General features: G+C 43.2%; 1 protein-coding gene across 1 annotated transcript in view; it reads left to right on the forward strand.

Moving 5' to 3' along the window:
* Positions 1–21997, forward strand: part of PPP2R5B (protein phosphatase 2 regulatory subunit B'beta) — a 98960-nt gene that overhangs the window by 72741 nt on the left and 4222 nt on the right. The window contains exons 11-13 of the mRNA XM_077287733.1: positions 14667–14786; positions 19107–19234; positions 20994–21095. Of these exons, the coding sequence (XP_077143848.1) occupies positions 14667–14786; positions 19107–19234; positions 20994–21095 (350 nt within the window). The remainder of the gene's footprint in view (positions 1–14666; positions 14787–19106; positions 19235–20993; positions 21096–21997) is intronic.

Below are 21997 nucleotides of genomic sequence, written 5' to 3' on the forward strand. Positions count from 1 at the left end.
CTTCTTCATCGTTTATGGGCAACATCCTGGAGTTCCTCTGCCGATGCTTCCTGTCTCGGCTGTGCCAGCGGCCGATCTTCTGTCCGAGGAGTTCTCCAGGATCTGGCCGGAGACCAAAGTCACTCTTGAACAGGCACAGGTCAGGATTAAGAAACATGCCGATAAGAGATGCCTGGATCCTCCGTTATATCGGCCAGGTGATAAGGTTTGGTTGTCTTCCAGGTTCATTCGTCTTAAGATTCCCTCATATAAGTTGGGTTCACGGTACATAGGTCCCTTCGAGGTTTTGGCTCGTATCAACGATGTTTCCTACAAGTTGAAGTTGCCCGCTTCACTTCGCATACCCAACACTTTTCACGTTTCCCTTCTTAAACCTGTCATTTTCAATCAGTTCCATGCTTCCCCTGCTCTAACTCCTTTGCCTGTTACCGACCCGGATGTTTTTGAGGTTAAAGATATTCTTGCCATGAAAAGGTCTAGAGGTAGAACCCTCTTTTTGGTTGATTGGAAGGGTTTTGGTCCCGAGGAGAGGTCTTGGGAGCCCCATGAGAACATACAGGCTCCTCAGATATTAGCTAGATTTCTTTCAGGTCTTAGAAAGAGGGGGAGTAAGGGGGGGTACTGTCACGGCTCCGCTCTGCGACACCGCTCCTGCTGCCCTGCCTGCCGCTCTACCCCTCGCTCCCTTCTCCACTCGCCGCCATACTTACCTGCTTCGGTGCGCTCCTTCTGCAGGTGCACGTTCTTCCTTCTCCTCTTAATGACTCACCGCAGCTTCTGGGATTCCGCCGGCTGCGTGTGCGCACCTCGCACTCCAGCTCCCTCTGCGCATGTGCACTTTCCCTTTTGATATACTGGTGCACCGCTTCTCCTCTCTTTGACCCTGGAGGACCCTGACCCAGAAGTCCTTCTGCATCTCTTCTATTTAAGGTAACTCTTCCTCTGCCTCCTTGCCTGATCGTCATTTGTCCTCATTTGACCCAGGTCCCTTCATTCCTTGCTCTGACCTGTGTGTCCACCATACCCTGCCTGTCCTGAGTTTCCGCCATACCCTGCCTGACCTGTGTTTCCGCCATATCCAGTTCATCTTGGGTGTCTGCCATATCCGGTCTGTCCTGGGCGTCCGCCATATACAGCCTATTCTTAGTCTCTGTCATTGCCAGTCTGTCCTGTGTTTCCGTTATAGCCAGTTCTGCATCTTTTCTGCTCCTACTTCCTGTCCCCGGGTATCAGCTTCTGCGGCAATAGTCTCCCTCGGGCCTGCCCCTAACACTCCCTATTGGGGGTGGTCCACCAGGCCAGCTCACCCTTGGGAAGTTCGTTGTCGTGGTTCTGCCAGTTCACTTTAGGAGTTCCGAAAGATCTGACATCGCCTCTATATAGCAGATTTACTGACTTGCTATGAGTGCCGACCACTGGGTGGCGCTCACAGCAAGCAGGCACTGAGAACCATGGAGGTCTCCAGGAGACCTCAGGTTGTCATGCCAGTACATGGGTTCACCAGTATGCGTATTTCCAGCCCGATAGCTGGAAGCATGATTTAAATACCACTGTCACAGTTTGACAACGGCATTTAACTGGTTAATAGCCGCGGGTGGATCGTGATTCCACACACGGCTATTGCAGGCACACGTCAACTGTTCAAAACAGCTGTCATGTCCCAGGAAAGATGTGGGCTCACCGCCGGAGCCCCCGTGAAAGGGAAGGATGCCGACATCGGCATACTATTACGCCCAATGTCGGTAAGGAGTTAAAAGGTTGGAGCTGCGCCATTACAACTGGGCAATTCACTGAACATCAAACGCAGGATGGATATTGCATGATAGAAAGGATTGACCCACTTGGTTATATGTGCAAAGTTGAACAATTCAGAGTTGCAGCAGGATAGTTGAGCTGATGAATCTCTTTTTCAGCACCTTATAGACAAAAACACGGATCAAGTATATTGGAAATTTTCACATTTATTAAAAAAGCACAAAATTAATGCTAGTAATCAACAGGAGCTTAACTATACAGAATGTCCAGTAGGCAACCGTAAAAGGGGCAGACCTTCTGGACTCCAGGAGGAGTAGGCAGATCTTGACACCGCTGAAGACCCTCAAATCCTCCCAGAAAGCAGTTTTTTGGAGGCTTTGATATGGTAAGTGGTAGAGGCATGAAGTAGTTTTGCCTAAATAATGGTGTGACCATATTGGAAAAGTTCCCTTCAATCACTTTTCTCCCATATAGACGATGTGAGAAATGTTGGGAAGTATCAGTTAACCCCTTCATGACCCAGCCTATTTTGGCCTTAATGACCTTGCCGTTTTTTGCAATTCTGACCAGTGTCCCTTTATGAGGTAATAACTCCGGAACGCTTCAACGGATCCTAGCGATTCTGAGATTGTTTTTTCGTGACATATTGGGCTTCATGTTAGTGGTAAATTTAGGTCGATAATTTCTGAGTTTATTTGTGAAAAAAATGGAAATTTGGCAAAAAATTTGAAAATTTCGCAATTTTCACATTTTGAATTTTTATTCTGTTAAACCAGAGAGTTATGTGACACAAAATAGTTAATAAATAACGTTTCCCACATGTCTACTTTACATCAGCACAATTTTGGAAGCAATTTTTTTTTTTGCTAGAAAGTTATAAGGGATAAAATTTGACCAGTGATTTCTCATTTTTACAACAAAATTTACAAAACCATTTTTTTTAGGGACCACCTCACATTTGAAGTCATTTTGAGGGTTCTATATGGCTGAAAATACCCAAAAGTGACACCATTCTAAAAACTGCACCCCTCAAGGTGCTCAAAACCACATTCAAGAAGTTTATTAACCCTTCAGGTGTTTCACAGCAGCAGAAGCAACATGGAAGTAAAAAATGAACATTTAACTTTTTAGTCACAAAAATGATCTTTTAGCAACAATTTTTTTATTTTCCCAGCAGTAAAAGGAGAAACTGGACCACGGACGTTGTTGTCCAATTTGTCCTGAGTACGCTGATACCTCATATGTGGGGGTAAACCACTGTTTGGGCGCACGGCAGGGCTCGGAAGGGAAGGAGCGCCATTTGACTTTTTGAATGAAAAATTGGCTCCAATCTTTAGCGGACACCATGTCACGTTTGGAGAGCCCCCGTGTGCCTAAACATTGGAGCTCCCCCACAAGTGACCCCATTTTGGAAACTAGACCCCCCAAGGAACTTATCTAGAAGCATAGTGAGCACTTTAAACCCCCAGGTGCTTCACAAATTGATCCGTAAAAATGAAAAAGTACTTTTTTTTCACAAAAAAATTATTTTAGCCTCAATTTTTTCATTTTCACATGGGCAACAGGATAAAATGGATCCTAAATTTTGTTGGGCAATTTCTCCTGAGTACACCAATACCTCACATGTGGGGGTAAACCACTGTTTGGGCACATGGTAAGGCTCGGAAGGGAAGGAGCGCCATTTGACTTTTTGAATGAAAAATTATCTCCATCGTTAGCGGACACCATGTCGCGTTTGGAAAGCCCCTGTGTGCCTAAACATTGGAGCTCCTCCACAAGTGACCCCATTTTGGAAACTAGACCCCCCAAGGAACTCATCTAGAGGCATAGTGAGCACTTTAAACCCCCAGGTGCTTCACAAATTGATCCGCAAAAATGAAAAAGTACTTTTTTTTCACACAAAATTTCTTTTAGCCTCAATTCTTTCATTTTCACATGGGCAACAGGATAAAATGGATCCTAAAATTTGTTGGGCAATTTCTCCTGAGTATGCCGATACCTCATATGTGGGGGTAAACCACTGTTTGGGTGCACGGCAAGGCTCGGAAGGGGAGGCGTGCCATTTGACTTTTTGAATGGAAAATTAGCTCCAATCGTTAGCGGACACCATGTCGCGTTTGGAGAGCCCCTGTGTGCCTAAACATTGGAGCTCCCCTACAAGTGACCCCATTTTGGAAACTAGACCCCCCAAGGAACTTATCTAGATGCATAGTGAGCACTTACAACCCCCAGGTGCTTCACAGAAGTTTATAACGCAGAGCCGTGAAAATAAAAAAATAATTTTTCTTTCCTCAAAAATTATTTTTAGCCCAGAATTTTTTATTTTCCCAAGGATAATAGGAGAAATTGGACCCCAAATGTTGTTGTCCAGTTTGTCCTGAGTACGATGATACCCCATATGTGGGGGTAAACCACTGTTTGGGCGCACGGCAGGGCTCGGAAGGGAAGGCACGCCATTTGGCTTTTTGAATGGAAAATTAGCTCCAATCATTAGCGGACACCATGTCGCGTTTGGAGAGCCCCTGTGTGCCTAAACATTGGAGCTCCAGCACAAGTGACCCCATTTTGGAAACTAGACCTCCAAAGGAACTAATCTAGATGTGTGGTGAGCACTTGGAACCCCCAAGTGCTTCACAGAAGTTTATAACGCAGAGCCATGAAAATAAAAAATAATTTTTCTTTTCTCAAAAATGATTTTTTAGCCCACAATTTTTTATTTTCCCAAGGGTAACAGGAGAAATTGGACCCCAAAAGTTGTTGTCCAGTTTCTCCTGAGTACGCTGATACCCCATATGTGGGGGTAAACCATTGTTTTGGCACACGTCGGGGTTCGGAAGGGAAGTAGTGACGTTTTGAAATGCAGACTTTGATGGAATGCTCTGCGGGCGTCAGGTTGCGTTTGCAGAGCCCCTGATGTGCCTAAACAGTAGGAACTCCCCACAAGTGACTCCATTTTGGAAACTAGACCCCCAAGGGAACTTATCTAGATGTGTGGTGAGCACTTTGAACCCCCAAGTGCTTCACAGAAGTTTATAACGCAGAGCCGTGAAAATAATAAACGTGTTTCCTTTCCTCAAAAATATTTTTTTAGCCCAGAATTTTTTATTTTTGCAAGAGTAACAGGAGAAATTGGACCCCAAAAGTTGTTGTCCAGTTTCTCCTGAGTACGCTGATACCCCATATGTGGGGGTAAACCACTGTTTGGGCACACGTCAGGGCTCGGAAGGGAAGTAGTGACGTTTTGGAATGCAGACTTTGATGGAATGGTCTGCGGGCATCATGTTACGTTTGCAGAGCCCCTGATATGCCTAAACAGTAGAAACCCCCCCACAAGTGACCCCATTTTGGAAACTAGACCCCCCAAGGAACTAATCTAGATGTGTGGTGAGCACTTTCAATCCCCAAGTGCTTCACAGAAGTTTACAACGCAGAGCCGTGAAAATAAAAAATCATTTTTCTTTCCTCAAAAAAGATGTTTTAGCAAGCAATTTTTTATTTTCACAAGGGTAACAGGAGAATTTGGACCCCAATATTTGTTGCCCAGTTTGTTGTGAGTACGCTGATACCCCATATGTGGGGGTAAACCACTGTTTGGGCACACGTCAGGGCTCGGAAGGGAAGTAGTGACATTTGAAATGCAGACTTTGATGGAATGGTCTGCGGGCATCACATTGCATTTGCAGAGCCCCTGATGTGCCTAAACAGTAGAAACACCCCACAAGTGACCCCATTTTGGAAACTAGACCCCCAAGGAACTAATCTAGATGTGTGGTGAGCACTTTCAACCCCCAAGTGCTTCACAGAAGTTTATAACGCAGAGCCGTGAAAATAAAAAATAATTGTTCTTTCCTCAAAAATTATGTTTTAGCAAGTAATTTTTTATTTTTGCAAGGGTAACAGGAGAAATTGGACCCCAACAGTTGTTGCCCAGTTTGTCCTGAGTACGCTGGTACCCCAAATGTGGGGGTAAACCACTGTTTGGGCGCACGTCGGGGCTTGGAAGGGCGGGAGCACCATTTGACTTTTTGAACGCAAGATTGGCTGGAATCAATGGTGGCGCCATGTTGCGTTTGGAGACCCCTGATGTGCCTAAACAGTGGAAACCCCTCAATTCTAACTTCAACACTAACCCCAACACACCCCTAATCCTAATCCCAACTGTAGCCATAACCCTAATCACAACCCTAACCCCAACACACCCCTAACCACAACCCTAACCGCAACACACCCGTAACCCTAATTCCAACCCTAATCCTAACCCTAATCCCAACCGTAACCCTAATCCCAACCCTAACCACAACTGTAACCCCAACACACCCCTAACCCTATCCGTAACCCTAACCACAAGCCTAATCTTAACCCTATTTCAAACCCTAGCCCTAATTCCAACCCTAACTCTAATTCCAACCCTAACCCTAAGGCTATGTGCCCACGTTGCGGATTCGTGTGAGATTTTTCCGCACGATTTTTGAAAAATCTGCAGGTAAAAGGCACTGCGTTTTACCTGCGGATTTACAGCAGATTTCCAGTGTTTTTTTGTGCGGATTTCACCTGCGGATTCCTATTGAGGAACAGGTGTAAAACGCTGCGGAATCCGCACAAAGAATTGACATTCTGCGGAAAATACAACGCAGCGTTTCTGCACGGAATTTTCCGCACCATGGGCACAGCGGATTTGGTTTTCCTTAGGTGTACATGGTACTGTAAACCTGATGGAAAACTGCTTCGAATTCGCAGCGGCCAATCCGCTGCGGATCCGTGGCCAATCCGCTGCGGATCCACGGCCGATCCGCTGCGGATCCGCGGCCGATCCGCTGCGGATCCGCGGCCGATCCGCTGCATATCCGCTGCGGATCCGCGGCCGATCCGCTCTGTGTGCACATGCCATAACCCTACCCCTAACCCTACCCCTAACCCTACCCCTAGTTCTAACCCTAGTTCTAACCCTAACCCTAGTGGAAAAAGAAAAAAAAAATTTTCTTTATTTTATTATTGTCCCTATGGGGGTGATAAAGGGGGGGGGGGGTATTTATTATTTTTTTTATTTTGATCGCTGTGGTGGAACCTACCACAGCGATCAAAATGTACTTGTAAGGAATCTGCTGACTGGCAGATTCGGCGGGCGCACTGAGCATGCGCCCGCCATTTTCCAAGATGGCGGCGCCCAGCGAGGAGACGGCCAGACACCGGGAGGATCGGTAAGTATGAAGGGGTGGTGGGGGGGTGGATCGGAGCACAGGGGGGATGATCGGAGCACAGGGGGGGGGGGATCTGAGCAAGGAGGGAGCGGACAGGAGGACGGGGGAGCCGGCAGGCGGACGGAGGGGACCGGACCCCATAACGGAGGACTGGGGGGGCGATCGGTGGGTGTGGGGGGGGGGCACTTGAGTATTTCCAGCCATGGCCGATGATATTGCAGCATCGGCCATGGCTGGATTGTAATATTTCACCAGTTTTTTAGGTGAAATATTACAAATCGCTCTGATTGGCAGTTTCACTTTCAACAGCCAATCAGAGCGATCGTAGCCACAGGGGGGTGAAGCCACCCCCCCTGGGCTGAAGCACCACTCCCCCTGTCTCTGCAGATCGGGTAAAATCGGAGTTAACCCTTTCACCCGATCTGCAGGGACGCGATCATTCCATGACGCATACGCTGCGTCATAGGTCGCTTTGGCACCGACTTTCATGACGCAGCGTATGCGTCAAAGGTCGTTAAGGGGTTAAACTTTCCCAAAGTGTTTGTTAATCTGTAGGATTCTCTGCATCTTGTAGAATTATTATTTTTTTATATAATATTTTTATTAATTTTACCAAATTTTATCTATACCTTTGTTATTCTACTCTTATCCCTTTAATTATCACTTTCCCCAGTTTCTCTATTAAAGTTTATTTTCCTTCCCGCTTTCTTACCCTAAACATCTTGCTGAATTCTTGCAAACAAGAGATGGGTTAGTTTCCTTCTAATCTTTTTTAATGGAGACTGAGAGTTGGACCGTAGATAAGGGTCAGGACTTCCCTTTTTTGCCTCCCACTGCAGACAGAAATGTGGGGCAAGGCTCCTTCTGCAGAAAGTTGTCCTACAGCCAGACACAAAGACAGCGAGGAGAAGGGGGAAATGGCTACCGATAATTTGGGAAAGTATATGAAGGACATTATGGTTGGAAGAATGGAAGGTTCAAGGTGAGGAGGAAGACCTGCAGCCTGATGGCTCGATACTATCAAGATAGCAGCAGAGAAGACCCTGGTGGACCTATCTAGGCTTGCACAAGATCGATCTTACTACAGTTCATCCATCAAGTCGCCATGGCTCGAGATCGAACCGAAGGCTGTTAAAACTAAATAAAGTATAAGATATATAATATTTTTACAGGTCAGCCATTTCCCCCCTTCTTTTGACTATTCTTGTGTCTGGCTGTAAGACAACTTGCTGCGGAAGGAGAATGCCCCACATTTCTGTCCGTAATAAGAGCCCTGCTCTTTGTGTGTACAAATGGCCCAATTTTAAAATTGGGGGAGGTCATATATTTTCTATATTGTTCCGTTCATAAATTATCATTTTTCTGAAACATTTGAAAAAAAAGCATGTGAAATAAAAATAGTCAATTATGTCAGGATGCTCAGATGCAGCAGTGTACAGTAATGATGCCGGTGTGAATATGTTATGTAATAAATCAGTCGTCTGGTTTTATGAGGAAGCATGATCACCCCGCTATTAGACCCATGGAGCAAATATCTTGTGAATATCCAACATTCCCTAGCAACTCTTGTATCCATGGAAACAATTTTGCTTGCTATAGCTTTTCTGGTTCATTTTAGACATTGATAAAGCAGCCGTGAATACAATTTTCCACCTTATTAACCAATATAATCTGGCTAATCAAAGCTATCGGTGGATATATATCAAGGTGAATCAAAGGTGTAAGGAACTCCGTGGCGGTAATATTTATGCTGCATTTATCCAAAGCTTTTCTATGGAGGCCAAAAACAATTATCACAATACACATTATCTTCTCACCATCGACAATAAGATCAGACAGTAGAAATGTCAGGTTCTGTGGATGATAACTTGATAAGCAATTCAACTACTCCATTTATCAATTTATTTTTTGCGCTCTTATTATATCTTCTCTTTCTTCAAAGTTCCATAATTTTTTTAAAATATTTATTTTATTTTTTTATTTTTTTAGTTGTTTTTTTTTGCTTGACGAAGAGTAATTGTTAATTCCACAAGCGTGATGAAATGTAGAAAAAAAATACAATTCTGATTTTTATTTTTTTATTTTTATTTTTAATGGTGTTCAGTATATGCTAAAAATGGCCTGGCGACTTGACTCTCCATGTCAGTACATTTAAGGCAATAACAAACATATACGCATTTTTTAATATATATTTTAATAGTTACAAAAAAATCAAAAATGTGCAAAGAAAAGCTGTATTCTACAGTTGTTGGACCTATGTGAGGGCTTGTGTTTAATTATACCATTTTGGGATACATAGGACGTTTGAATCACATTTATTGATTTATTTATTTTTTTATTATTATTATTATTATTATTATTGGCCAAAAAATATACCAATTCTGTTTTTTTTTATCGGCATTCATCATAAAGGTGAAATATTTTTATATTTCATTAGTTTGATCAATTACTCAAGCGGTAATACCAAATATGTTAATGCTTTTTATAGTTTACATTTAGCGATTTATGTTTGGGGAGTGATTTAAACTTTTACTTATATATTTTTTTTATATTCTTAATGCTCTTTGCACTTTTTATGAAACTCTTTAGGGAACTTAAACCTGCAATCTCTTGAGCGCCTATATAATACACTGCAATACTTCAGTGTGTTGTAAAATACTAGTTTCCTATGAATCCTTTTTAATAATACCACGCCTTAGCAACCCATAAGCACCCTGTGATAGCGCCGTGCCAGGCACCGATGGGCTCCAAACTGACATTGGCCATCTTGGAGGCCTTTCCAAATGCAAGTGTCATGCTTGGCAGTGGCAATTAAGAACTTTAAATGATGTGATGGGATCACTACATAGCCAGCAGCTATGTGTAACAAAGTAGCTCAGCTCCATATATTGATAGTGCATGTCTGCTATACATGTATGTTGGATGTCACTTTGAGGTTAGAAAAGGCATAGTATAAATACATTTATGTTGCAACCATTTTTACCATTTCTAAAGTGTCATAATTTTAGCAAAATTCATAAACATGCAATATTTGTATTCAAATTGTTGAGCGAGAAAATTGTATCTCATTGAAACTTAGCAAATGATTTGTTTTGTACAGTTTTGCTTATGTGATATGCTTACCTATTAATTTAATACATATGAATTTTGGGTTGGGGCCATCTGACCCTGATTGTTTTTTTTGGGGGGTTAATATCCGAGTGTGTATTCGTGTCTTGGTTCCTGCCCCTCTTGGGATTACTAGTAGCCCTTGGTCCTACCTGCTAAAGCTGCATTTTGTTTGGTGTCACAGTTCAGGTTTGGATGCATGGCAGCTCAGGTTCCACAATTATTTAGATGCAGCTTTTTTCCTTTCAGGCCAGCAAGAGTTAAGGTCAGTTTTCCTTGCTGGCAGCTGCGGTGTTGCTGGTCAGCTGATGTGGGTGGTGACCACACCCACCATCCTTTAAATAGTCACCTGACTGATCAGCTGACTGCTACGGTCTCTGCCATCCTTCTTGCATCTACCCCTTCTTCTCCGGCAGGGGCAGCTAAGGGAATACCAGGGAATAGGGGCAAGATTCAACCCTCACCTCAAGTAAACCCTTAGTGTTGGGGTCCTCTCAGGAGGAGGGTTCGGGGGTAGTGGTTCCCTCTAAATATAGTCAGGGTAGGAGTTTGGTGACATGGGGGGATGCTTCTGTTGTGTGTTCCTCAGGAAGATTATCGTCTTTTGCAAACGCACACATGGAAATAAACGTTCATGTCCAGACCTGTGTGTGAATGAGCATGTGTGGGTGTCCATGAAAAACATTAAGTGGGTTGAGGCATCCTCACCGTACATCATTTCCGGTGAGGTCCGGTGTTGAGGATCCAGAGGCCCCTCGTTGAAAGGGGGTACTGTCACGATTCAGGTTTGGATTCGTTGCAGCTCTGTTTCCACTATTTAAATGTAGCTTTTTTTAATTTCAGGCCAGCAGGGGTTAATGTCAGTTTTCCTTGCTGGCAGCTGCGGTGTTGCTGGTCAGCTGATGTGGGTGGTGACCACTCTCACCATCCTTTAAATAGTCACCTGATGCATCAGCTGACTGTTGGTGATAGAGTTATTCTGTGTAGACCAGCCTTGCAGTTGCAGCTCTCTGGTGTCTGTGCAGAATCTGCTTCTTCTCTGGAGTTCAGGGTCCTGTTTCCAAATCCTCTGCAGTGTGGAGCTTGGCAGCGGAGTTTGGAGCTAAGTTTTGTGTATTTACCTTCTCTGTCTCGTGCTTGTCACTATCCCCTGTGTTTGTACCATCTGCAGTGGTGAGGCTAGCACCCTTGCCGGCCAGTGCACTAGCCAGGGCATTGCGAGGTGACAGTTAGGGATGAGGTACATGAAGGCGGTGGGGGGAAGGATCCGCTTAGGGCATAAAGGGAGTGCCGGGACAGGCTCAGGTTGGAGCTGAGGAGGTGTCCCATCCCTCGTTCCCTATAGTTAGGGCCTTCCTCTCCCCTTTACCATCCCGTTGTGTGTGTGCGTGTGTGTTGTGCCGTCCACTGGACCGACCCCTGTTGGGTCGTGACATTTGGTTTGAATTAATCCACTACCCTATCGTGCTGCTTTATACTTTTAATTGACAACCTTTTAAAAAAAATGCTTTAATAAAAGTTACATTTTATCCTCTAACTTTTCTTCAATATACCAATACCCTAGTGGTGTATGAGCTTTAAATGCCAAATGCAAATCGTCACATACTTGCCATCAAATATTGATAATTCTCTAGATTAGTGGCAGTAAGAATATGGAAAGTCACGGGGTGATATTGATCCGCACAATGTCACGGCTGAGCGGCTTAAGCATAGATCAGGGAATGATATTATCATGGTGATGCCTGGACACAAGCTCGGCACTCTTTGCTCAAAGATAATGCAGAAACCCTATAAATACCTTCTTGATGTACGTACTATTTGGATTGAGGATCCTAGTGATACATTAATACTGCTAGAATATTGAACACCACAACCATCATGGACTGTGACATGTGTAAGAAGGGCCAGGTTTTCGTGGGCCCCAGGAGAAAGAGTCTCAGTGGGCCCCTTTAACACTTACCACAATTCATGATGCACAGATACGGCAGAGAAATATAGGTATAGTACAATGCCAGATGTCACTTATTACATTACATGAGTGATATCTATTGTAAATTGTACAATAGGTCAGAGACCGGACAGTATAGTCCTTAAGACAGTATTATGGGCACCTTATAGTGCTCCATACAGAATAATGTGCCCCATATATTACTCCATACAGGATTATAGGCACCACATAGCTCTCCATACAGAATAATGTGCCCCATATTTTGCTCCATACAGGATTATAGGCACCACATAGCTCTCCATACAGAATAATGTGCCCCATATTTTGCTCCATACAGGATTATAGGCACCACATAGCTCTCCATACAGAATAATGTGCCCCATATTTTGCTCCACACAGGATTATAGGCACCACATAGCTCTCCATACAGAATAATGTGCCCCATATTTTGCTCCATACAGGATTATAGGCACCACATAGCTCTCCATACAGAATAATGTGCCCCATATTTTGCTCCATACAGGATTATAGGCACCACATAGCTCTCCATACAGAATAATGTGCCCCATATTTTGCTCCATACAGGATTATAGGCACCACATAGTGCTCCATACAGAATAATGTGCCCCATATATTGCTCCATAAAGAATAATGAGCCCCATATAATGTTCCATACAGTATATGACGGGCTCCATATAGTGCTTCACTATAAGATGGGCCCCATATATTGTTCCATATATAATGGGCCCCATATAATGCTTAATACAGTATAGGATGGGCCTGATGTATTGTTTCATACAGAATGGGCCCCATATAATGCTCCATACAGAATAATCCCCACATAATGCTCCATATATAATGGGCCTCATATGATGCTCCATGTATAATGGACCCCATATAATGCTCAATATATAATGGGTCCCGTATAATGCTCCATATATAATGGGTCTCATATAATGCTCCATATATAATGGGCACCATATATAATGCTCCAAACATAAAAAAGTGAAATCCTTACCTCTCCTCGCTGGCCGCTGCTCTGCTCCGGACTCCACACCGTTGGTGTCTTCCAGCTTTCTGCACTGTGACTGCTGTGGCAGAGGGAGCATAGACGTGACGACATCGCGCCCTCTGACCTGAATCTCACAGTCAGAAGACGCCGAAGATGCCGCAGCGGAGGCAAGTGCCAGGACCCTGATCAAGCAGGTGCACTGACACTGGCACAGGCATCGGTCACCTATAGCGTACCGGTATCCCCGACAGCGAATGGACCCCCCGCCTGCTCAGGGCCCCGGCACTTGACTGGGTGTGCTGGGTGCTGATGCCGGCCCTGTGTGTAAGTCTATGTCTACCATACAAAGTGTAATACAGAGGGCAAATAGTGATGACAATACCCATCGGTTGCATAGTGAGCATTCCCTTTGGTAGCATCGTGTAACCATACAATATATTTTAGACACATTCATAGGTTTATGTGTAATCATACATTGCCTTTGTACACAGTTTAGGCTACTTTCACACTAGCGTCGGGCTCGGCCCGTCGCAGTACGTCGGGCCGATGTCACCGACGCTAGCGTTGTCTCCGCCGCACAACGGGGGCAGCAGATGCATTTTTCCAGCGCATCCGCTGCCCCATTGTGAGGTGCGGGGAAGTGCGGGGAGGTGGGGGCGGAGTTCCGGCCGCGCATGCGCGGTCGGAAAAAGCGGACCGTCGGGAGCAAAAAATGTTACATGTAACGTTTTTTGCTCCCGGTGGACCGCCACAACACGGCGCAACCGTCTCACGACGGTTGCGACGTGTGGCAATCCGTCGCAATGCGTCGCTAATGTTAGTCAATGGAGAAAAAACGCATCCTGCAAGCACTTTTGCAGGATGCGTTTTTTCTGCAAAACGACGCATTGCGACGGATTGCAGTTAACGCTAGTGTGAAAGTAGCCTTACATGTAACCATCGCATTAGTTCCTTGTTATTTCTAAAATATTATAGTAATGAGGGTTTTTACTGAAGGGAAAGCTGCCCAAAATATTCTATGTAATGTCACACTAGAGAATTGGTAAGTTCCAATGAGCATATTGTTTATACCTTCCCCTAACTTATTTTGTTACAGTTATTAAGCCAATTGTACAAAGTTCTCATTCACTCTGTGCTCTGTGACCACATTGCTGTGTCTCCTTAAAGGGAACCTGTCAGCAGATTTTTGCTATGTAATCTGTCAGCAGCATAATGTAGGGCCTGAGACCCTGATTCCAGCGATGTATCACTTAGTTTACTAGGTGCAGCAGTTTTGATAAAATCACTGTTTTCTCTGCTGCCGATCTAGCGGAGCTCTGAATGCTGAGCCCAGTATAATCCACACCACTGATTGGTTGCTTTCTGTCTACACTGTATATTGACAGAAAGCTGCTAATTTATGTCAGGGTAGGCTTACACAGAGCAAGTTGACTAAAATGCACCTTGGCTTGTAGTGATAATCTCCTGCTGATAAAACACTGATTGTATTAAAACAGCAACACACAGAAAAGTAAGTACCACATCGCTGGAATCAGGGTCTCAGCCTCTCAGATTACATAACAAACACCTACTGACAGATTCCCTTTAAACAGAATGGAAGACATTTCATATTTCTAGCATTATAATCCATGGTGTCTTTTCACAGGTGATGTTCCTTGGAGAGTTGGAAGAGATTTTGGATGTCATTGAACCATCCCAGTTTGTTAAGATCCAGGAACCACTTTTTAAACAAATTGCCCATTGTGTCTCCAGCCCACATTTCCAGGTATAAAGCCAAGTCCTCTTGTAAAGTGATAAATTCATAACTATGAGATACACTGAATTTGACCGTGGTCCTGTCATAGGACGACGCCATTGTAACAAGTTAGTTCATGAACCATCTTTTCCGCAAAATATTCTCTGATCCACTGTAAGTGGTATTATTGAAGAGTGGAAGGAACTGCCGCAACCCTGTAATGTTACAGAGTGGGATCACCAAGTGCTGAGGCGACTCAATGACTACAGACTTTCAAACCTCAGCAGCACAAAAACTGTGCGACTAGAGTTTGATGGCATGGATTTCCATGTGAGAGCAGCTACATACAAGCCTTACATCACCAAGCACAATACCTGGGGTAGGATAGAGTGGCTCAAAGCTGCAGCTACTGGATTCTGGAGCAGTGGAAAAATGTTATTGGAGTGAAGAATCACGCTTCTCTATCTGGCAACGGATGGACAAGTCTTGGTGTTTGGTGAATGCCAGGAGCACATTACCCACCTGACTGGATAGTGCCAGCTGTAAAGTTTGGTGGAGGAGAGATGATACTATAGGGTTGCTTTTCACGGGTATTAGTTCCAGTGAAGGGAAATCTTAATTCCCTGATCTCAACCCAGTCCAACACTTTTGGGATCAGTTACATAACTAGAGTCCGATGGGCCCCGGGCAAGATTTGGACTAGGTCCCCCTCATCCTGGTATATGTGGCCCTCATTCTGGCCCCATCCTGGTGTATATCAGCTTATATATGTCCCTCATCCTGACCCATTTTGATATATATTTGTCCTCCATCCTGGTATATATGTCCTCCATCCTGGTATATATGTCCATCATCCTGGTATATATGTCCCCTATCCTGGTATATATGGCCATCATCCTGGTATATACAGTATGTCCCCTATCCTGGTATATATGGTCATCATCCTGGTATATATGTCCCCTATCCTGGTATATATGGTCATCATCCTGGTATATATGTCCCCTATCCTGGTATATATGGCCATCATCCTGGTATATATGGTCATCATGCTGGTATATATGGTCATCATGCTGGTATATATGTCCCCTATCCTGGTATATATGGTCATCATCCTTTTATATATGTCCCTTATCCTGGTATATATGATCATCATCCTGGTATATACTGTATGTCCTCCACCCTGGTATATATGGCCATCATCCTGGTATATATGTCCTCCACCCTGGTATATATGGCCATCATCCTGGTGTATATGTTCCCTATCCTGGTGTATATGTCCTTCATCCTGGTATATATATATATACTAGCTGAAGAGCCCGGCGTTGCCTGGGCATAGTAAATATCTGTGGTTAGTTATAGCACCTCACTTCTCTGATTTAGACACGCCTCTCATTTTCCCCCTCACATCTCTCATTTTCTCCCTTACACCTCTTATTTTCCCCCTCACTCCTCTCATTCCCCCCTCACTCCTCTCATTCCCCCCTAACACTTGTCATTTCGACCTCACATCTGTCATTTTCCGATCACTCCACTATTTTCCCTCACTCCTCTCATTTTACACTCACACCTTTTCATTTTCACCTCACACCCCTCATTTTCACCTCACACCTCTCATTTTCCCCTCAATATATACATGTTTGTCATCTCCCTTATATATAGTATACACCTGTATGTCATCTCCTGTATATAGTATATACCTGTGTGTCATCTCCTGTATATAGTATATACCTGCTGTATGCCATCTCCTCCTGTATATTGTATATACCTGTGTGTCATCTCCTGTATATAGTATATACCTGTATGTCATCTCTTCTGTATATACTATATACCTGTATGTCATCTCCTCCTATATATAGTATATACCTGTATGTCATCTCCTGTATATAGTATATATGTTGTGAATTCCGTTCTCGGACTCCCTCCTGTGGTCATGAATGTACCTGTGGTGTATGAATGTAATTGGTTAGTTCTGCTCTTGGACTCCCTCTGGTGGCTTCGAGCGGAACTGCTCGTCACTGAGGTTGGCTTTATCAGCTGCTCTCGTTTATTGCTATGCTGGCTTCCCTATTTAACTCCACTCAGATCGTTACTTCATGCCAGCTGTCAATGTCTCAGAATTGGTTCAGATCTCTCTTGGACTTCTCTGAGGACCTGTCTACTCCAGCAGAAGCTAAGTCTTTGCTAGTTCATTTGTTGTTACTGCTTCCTGAATATATTTCTTAGTACTGCTAATTTCTAGTCCAGCTTGCTATCATGATATTCCCTTGCTAGCTGGAAGCTCTGGGGGTGCAGAGTGGCACCTCCACACCGTGAGTCGGTGTGGGGAGTCTTTTTGCTTACTCTGCGTGGTTTTTTGTAGTCTTTTGTGCTGACCGCATAGTTCCCTTTTTTATCCTCTGACTATTTAGTGAAATCTGGCCTCCTTTGCTAAAACCTGTTTCATTCCTATGTTTGTGACTTTCCTCTTAACTCACAGTCAATATATGTGGGGGTCTGCCTTTACCTTTGGGGAATTTCTCTGAGGCAAGGTAAGGCTTCTATTTCTATCTTTAGGTGTAGTTAGCTCTTAGGCTGTAAAGAGGCATCTAGGGAGAGTTAGGTACGCTCCACGGCTATTTCTAGTGTGTGTGATAGGAGTAGGGTTTGCGGTCAGCAGAGTTCCCACTTCCCCAGAGCTAGTCCCGATTTTGAGTTTACTCATCAGGTCATTCCGGGTGCTCCTAACCACCAGGTCCATAACATATATACCTGTATGTCATCTCCTGTATATAGTATATACCTGTATGTCATCTCCCCTGTATATAATATATACCTGCTGTATGTCATCTCCTCCTCTATATACCTATGTGTCATCTCCTCTTTTATATAGTATATACCTGTATGTCATCTCCTCCTGTATATAGTATATACGTGTGTCATCTCCTCTGGTATATAGCATATACCTGTAAGTCATCTCCTCCTGTATATAGTATATACCTGTGTGTCATCTCCTCCTGCATATAGTATATACCTGTGTGTCATCTTTTTATTTTTGAAGGATAATACCAGACTTGTGTGTGTTTTAGGGTGAGTTTCATGTGTCAAGTTGTGTGTGTTGAGTTGCATGTGGCGACATGCATGTAGCGACTTTTGTGAGATGAGTTTTGTGTGGCGACATGCGTGTAGCAACTTTTTGTGTGTCGAGTTGCATGTGACAGGTTAGTGTAGCAAGTTGTGTGCAGCAAGTTTTGCGCATGGCGAGTTTTATGTGTGGTGCGTTTTGAGTATGTGCAAGTTTTGTGTGAGGCAACTTTTGCATGTGTTGCAACTTTTGTGCATGTGGCAATTTTTCCGCGTGTGCAAGTTTTGCGTGTGGCGAGTTTTCCATGAGGTGAGTTTTGCACGTGTGGCGAGTTTTGCGTGAGCCTAGTTTTGCATGTGGCAAGTTTTGCGCTTGGCGAGTTTTGAGCGGCGACTTTTGTGTTTCGACTTTTATGTGGCGAGGTTGGTGTATGTGTGGTGAAATGTGTGCTGAGGGTGGTATATGTGTTCAAGCACGTGGTAGTGTGTGGCGCATTTTGTGTGTGTGTTCATATCCCCGTGTGTGGTGAGTATTCCATGTCGGGGGCCCACCTTAGCAACTGTATGGTATATACTCTTTGGCGCCATCACTCTCACTCTTTAAGTCCCCCTTCTTCACATCTGGCAGCTGTCAATTTGCCTCCAACACTTTTCCTTTCACTTTTTCCCCATTATGTAGATAGGGGCAAAATTGTTTGGTGAATTGGAACGTTGGAACGCGCGGGGTTAAAATTGTGCCTCACAACATAGCCTATGATGCTCTCGGGGTCCAGACGTGTGACTGTGCAAAATTTTGTGGCTGTAGCTGCGACGGTGCAGATGCCGATCCCAGACATACACACATACACACACACATTCAGCTTTATATATTAGATTGTCTATCCTGGTAAATATGTTTCCTTTCCTGGGGGTCACACATCCAGTTGAAGTTTGTGTTGGCGTCAGCAGGCCCCCAACCTCTGGGACCGCGGTTGTTACGCCCCTGTTTGGGATGAACTACATTAGAGACTGCAAGCTCGGCTTCTTCCCAACATCGGTATCTGACCTCACAAATGCTCTTCTGGATGAATGGGAAAAATTCCCATAGACGCCTCCAAAATCTTGTAAAAAAAAAACCTTTGGAGAAGCCGTTGTAGCTTATGTAAAGACATATATTGACACAGCAATCACAATAAGCATGGTGGAAATCCTTGTAAGACACAGTGTCCCATATGGACATAGATCATGATTGTTGATGTTTTATTCACCTCTGATTTTTCATTATTATTTTGTCTTAATATTATCTCTTAGGTTGCTGAGCGTGCCCTTTATTTCTGGAACAATGAGTACATCCTCAGTCTGATAGAGGAGAACTGTCACACCATCCTGCCCCTCATATTTGGCACACTCTACCAGGTCTCCAAAGAACACTGGAACCAGTAAGTGATGGACCAAGAGTAGACAGTCTTCCTTACAGACCTCCATTACATTCATACTCTACATGGTTGTTTTAGGACCCGCCACTGTGAAATTTTCATCATCTGATTTGTGTTTCTGCATAAACAATAACATAAAAATACATACACTGTTTTCTTTTTCACTGTTTAAAAAATACAAGCATAAAATGTCTATAAACGATATAGGTCTGTTTTTGGATGATTTAGGTTAGAGCTAAAGTGAAATAGCGGCTACCGCTAATATCAGGCCTGTAGGTCTCCTATCTGTCACTGTTGACAGTTTCCCTTTAACGAGCGACTATTGATTAATTTTGTTCTAAATTAATAGTAAAGACAAAGTTTTTTCCAGCCATTTTGCATCTCCGATGAAACAGAATAAAAAGTTATCAATTTTGTATGTACCATAAAATAATACCAATAAAAACAACTCGCCGCTCAAAAAAACAAGACCTATTTCAACCCTATTAACAGAAAATATAAAATGTTTTGGGTCTTAGATAGAGATGAGGGAATTGATATGGGAGTCCAGTCCAGATCAGTGGTACCCCCGAATCTCTTCCCTTTCGGTGTCCCCCAATGCTGCTTTTGAGAAGCTAGAATAGTTCCGCTCATCAATAGTCTCAGAAAATGATGACACAATTTTTTATTTTTTAGTGCCTTTTATGGTACGTAAAAATAAAACCCATCCCCGAAAAAAAACTAAGTCCTCACATGGCTCTGTTTATGGAAAAATAAAAAGTTATGGCTCTTGGAAAAAAGTGAAGGTAAAAAAGAAAGTGGAAAATTATTTAGTATGTAGTCTATTATTTTTAAAAGAGTTAAATACCAACTTAAAACACATTATAAAGCTGCTATTAAATATTACCGGGGAATGCCTTCTTTTCCAGCAGCAGCGTCGTCAACCAGAAATTTCCATCTCTTTTTATTCCTCAAAATTAAAAATTGCCTAAAATGGGAATGAGTTTAAGAAAATTGCCTCTTTCCTCACCTATCAAACTTCTCTTCTATGAATTTAGTGCTGAAATATTTTTCAATATTTAGGAAAACGAAATATAAAATGCAAATTAAATTTAGTGGTTCCATTTTCTGATTATTTGGGCTATGGCTGTAATCAGTGAAAACAGGCTATCTGCTCACTAAGGGATTAGATTAGAGTTGCTGCCTTTAGAAGTCTATGGAAAGGGAAGGCGAAGGAAGATGATGGAGCTAAAGAAAGGCCAAGAGACACAGGTAAGGAAACTGAACAAAAATTCAGGATAGAAGTCATTTAATGGGCAAAAAGGTTGTTTTTTTGGCACATAGACATACACATGACAACTTTCCCTGATAAGTCACCTGAAGCTAGCTACACTTTAAGTATTTTTTTGACATTTTGCCTTTCTATCTGTGATTAGTGATGAGCGATTGTGCTGGGATAAGGTGTTATCTGAGCATGCTCGGGTGCTAACCAAGAATCTTCAGCGTACTCGAAGAATATGTTCGAGTTCCCGCCGCTGCATTTCTCACGGATGTTCGACAGCCGCAAGACATGGAGAGATTGCCTGTTTGTTAGACAATCCCTGCATGTGTTGCGGATGTCAAACAGCCACGAGACAGGCAGCTGTTGGGACACGAATATATATTTTGAGCACGCCGAAGACACTCTGTTAGCACTGGAGCATGCTCAGATAACACCTTATTCCAGCACTTTCACTTATCACTATCTGTGCTCTTACTCTTTTTCTGTGTTTTCTTTTACCAGGACAATTGTCTCTTTGATTTACAATGTCCTAAAGACTTTTATGGAGATGAACGGGAAACTCTTTGATGAACTCACAGCATCATATAAGCTGGACAGACAACAGTACGTCCCTTTTCTAGAAATCTCGTGGTCCTATACAAAGGCAGAAGGACTCTTTTACAAAAAAAGATTATGTCAACCTTTTGTTCTGCAGCAACTAAACCACTAAAAGCTGAGCAGTCTTAATTGATCGCAACGTTGTGGTCCTCGCTGCTCTGCTGATTTCTTTTAGTGGACTGCAATAAATCAGTAAGCCAATATATTAGTTTGTGCAGTCACTTCCATGTGATCTAGCAGCCGGTAGGAAGTACTGTAATCCCAGGAGTCCCTTTCTAGCTGCAGATATGTGTCTATACCTTTTACGGATCTGTCTCTATTAAAGGGAAGAAATCATCAGACAATGAGCTATTGTTTAAATCCGGTTTTTGCGTTACATGTCTTTTTTTTAATGTGTTTAAATCAGGTTTTTGTGTTACATGTATTTTTTTTTAATGTGTCAATGTGTTTTTTTTCACGTTACAATAATAATAATAAAAAAACTAAATTAATAATGTAGCAATTTTCACACTGGCCACTAGGGCTTTTTAGACTCTTTCTTCTTGAAACTGCTGAAAACTTTTCCTGCAATGACCTTATAAACAGGCAGGATTACAGTAGGTCACAGTAAAAAAAAAAAAAAAAAGCCTTAGCGGTCATTGTGAAAAATGCAAGATTTTTATTTGTGATATGAAAAAAAATATGCTTAAGGAGTAAGTACATTTTATTTATTTTTTACAATTTTGTTTAACATGGAAAGCTATGAAACTTTGAAAATACCATTATTAGGGGATTTGACTTCTTACCAGTAAAAAAAAAAAATTGCATGCAAGTGGCTTCCAAACCCCGGCTTTTCCCCAGTCTATTTGCCTGCCTTCAGCTGCATTGATATCAGAGCAAACTGCTCATTTGGAGTACAGATGATGGCA

The sequence above is a fragment of the Ranitomeya variabilis genome, chromosome 2 (genome assembly GCF_051348905.1).
Source record: "Ranitomeya variabilis isolate aRanVar5 chromosome 2, aRanVar5.hap1, whole genome shotgun sequence".
Taxonomy (NCBI): domain Eukaryota; kingdom Metazoa; phylum Chordata; class Amphibia; order Anura; family Dendrobatidae; genus Ranitomeya; species Ranitomeya variabilis.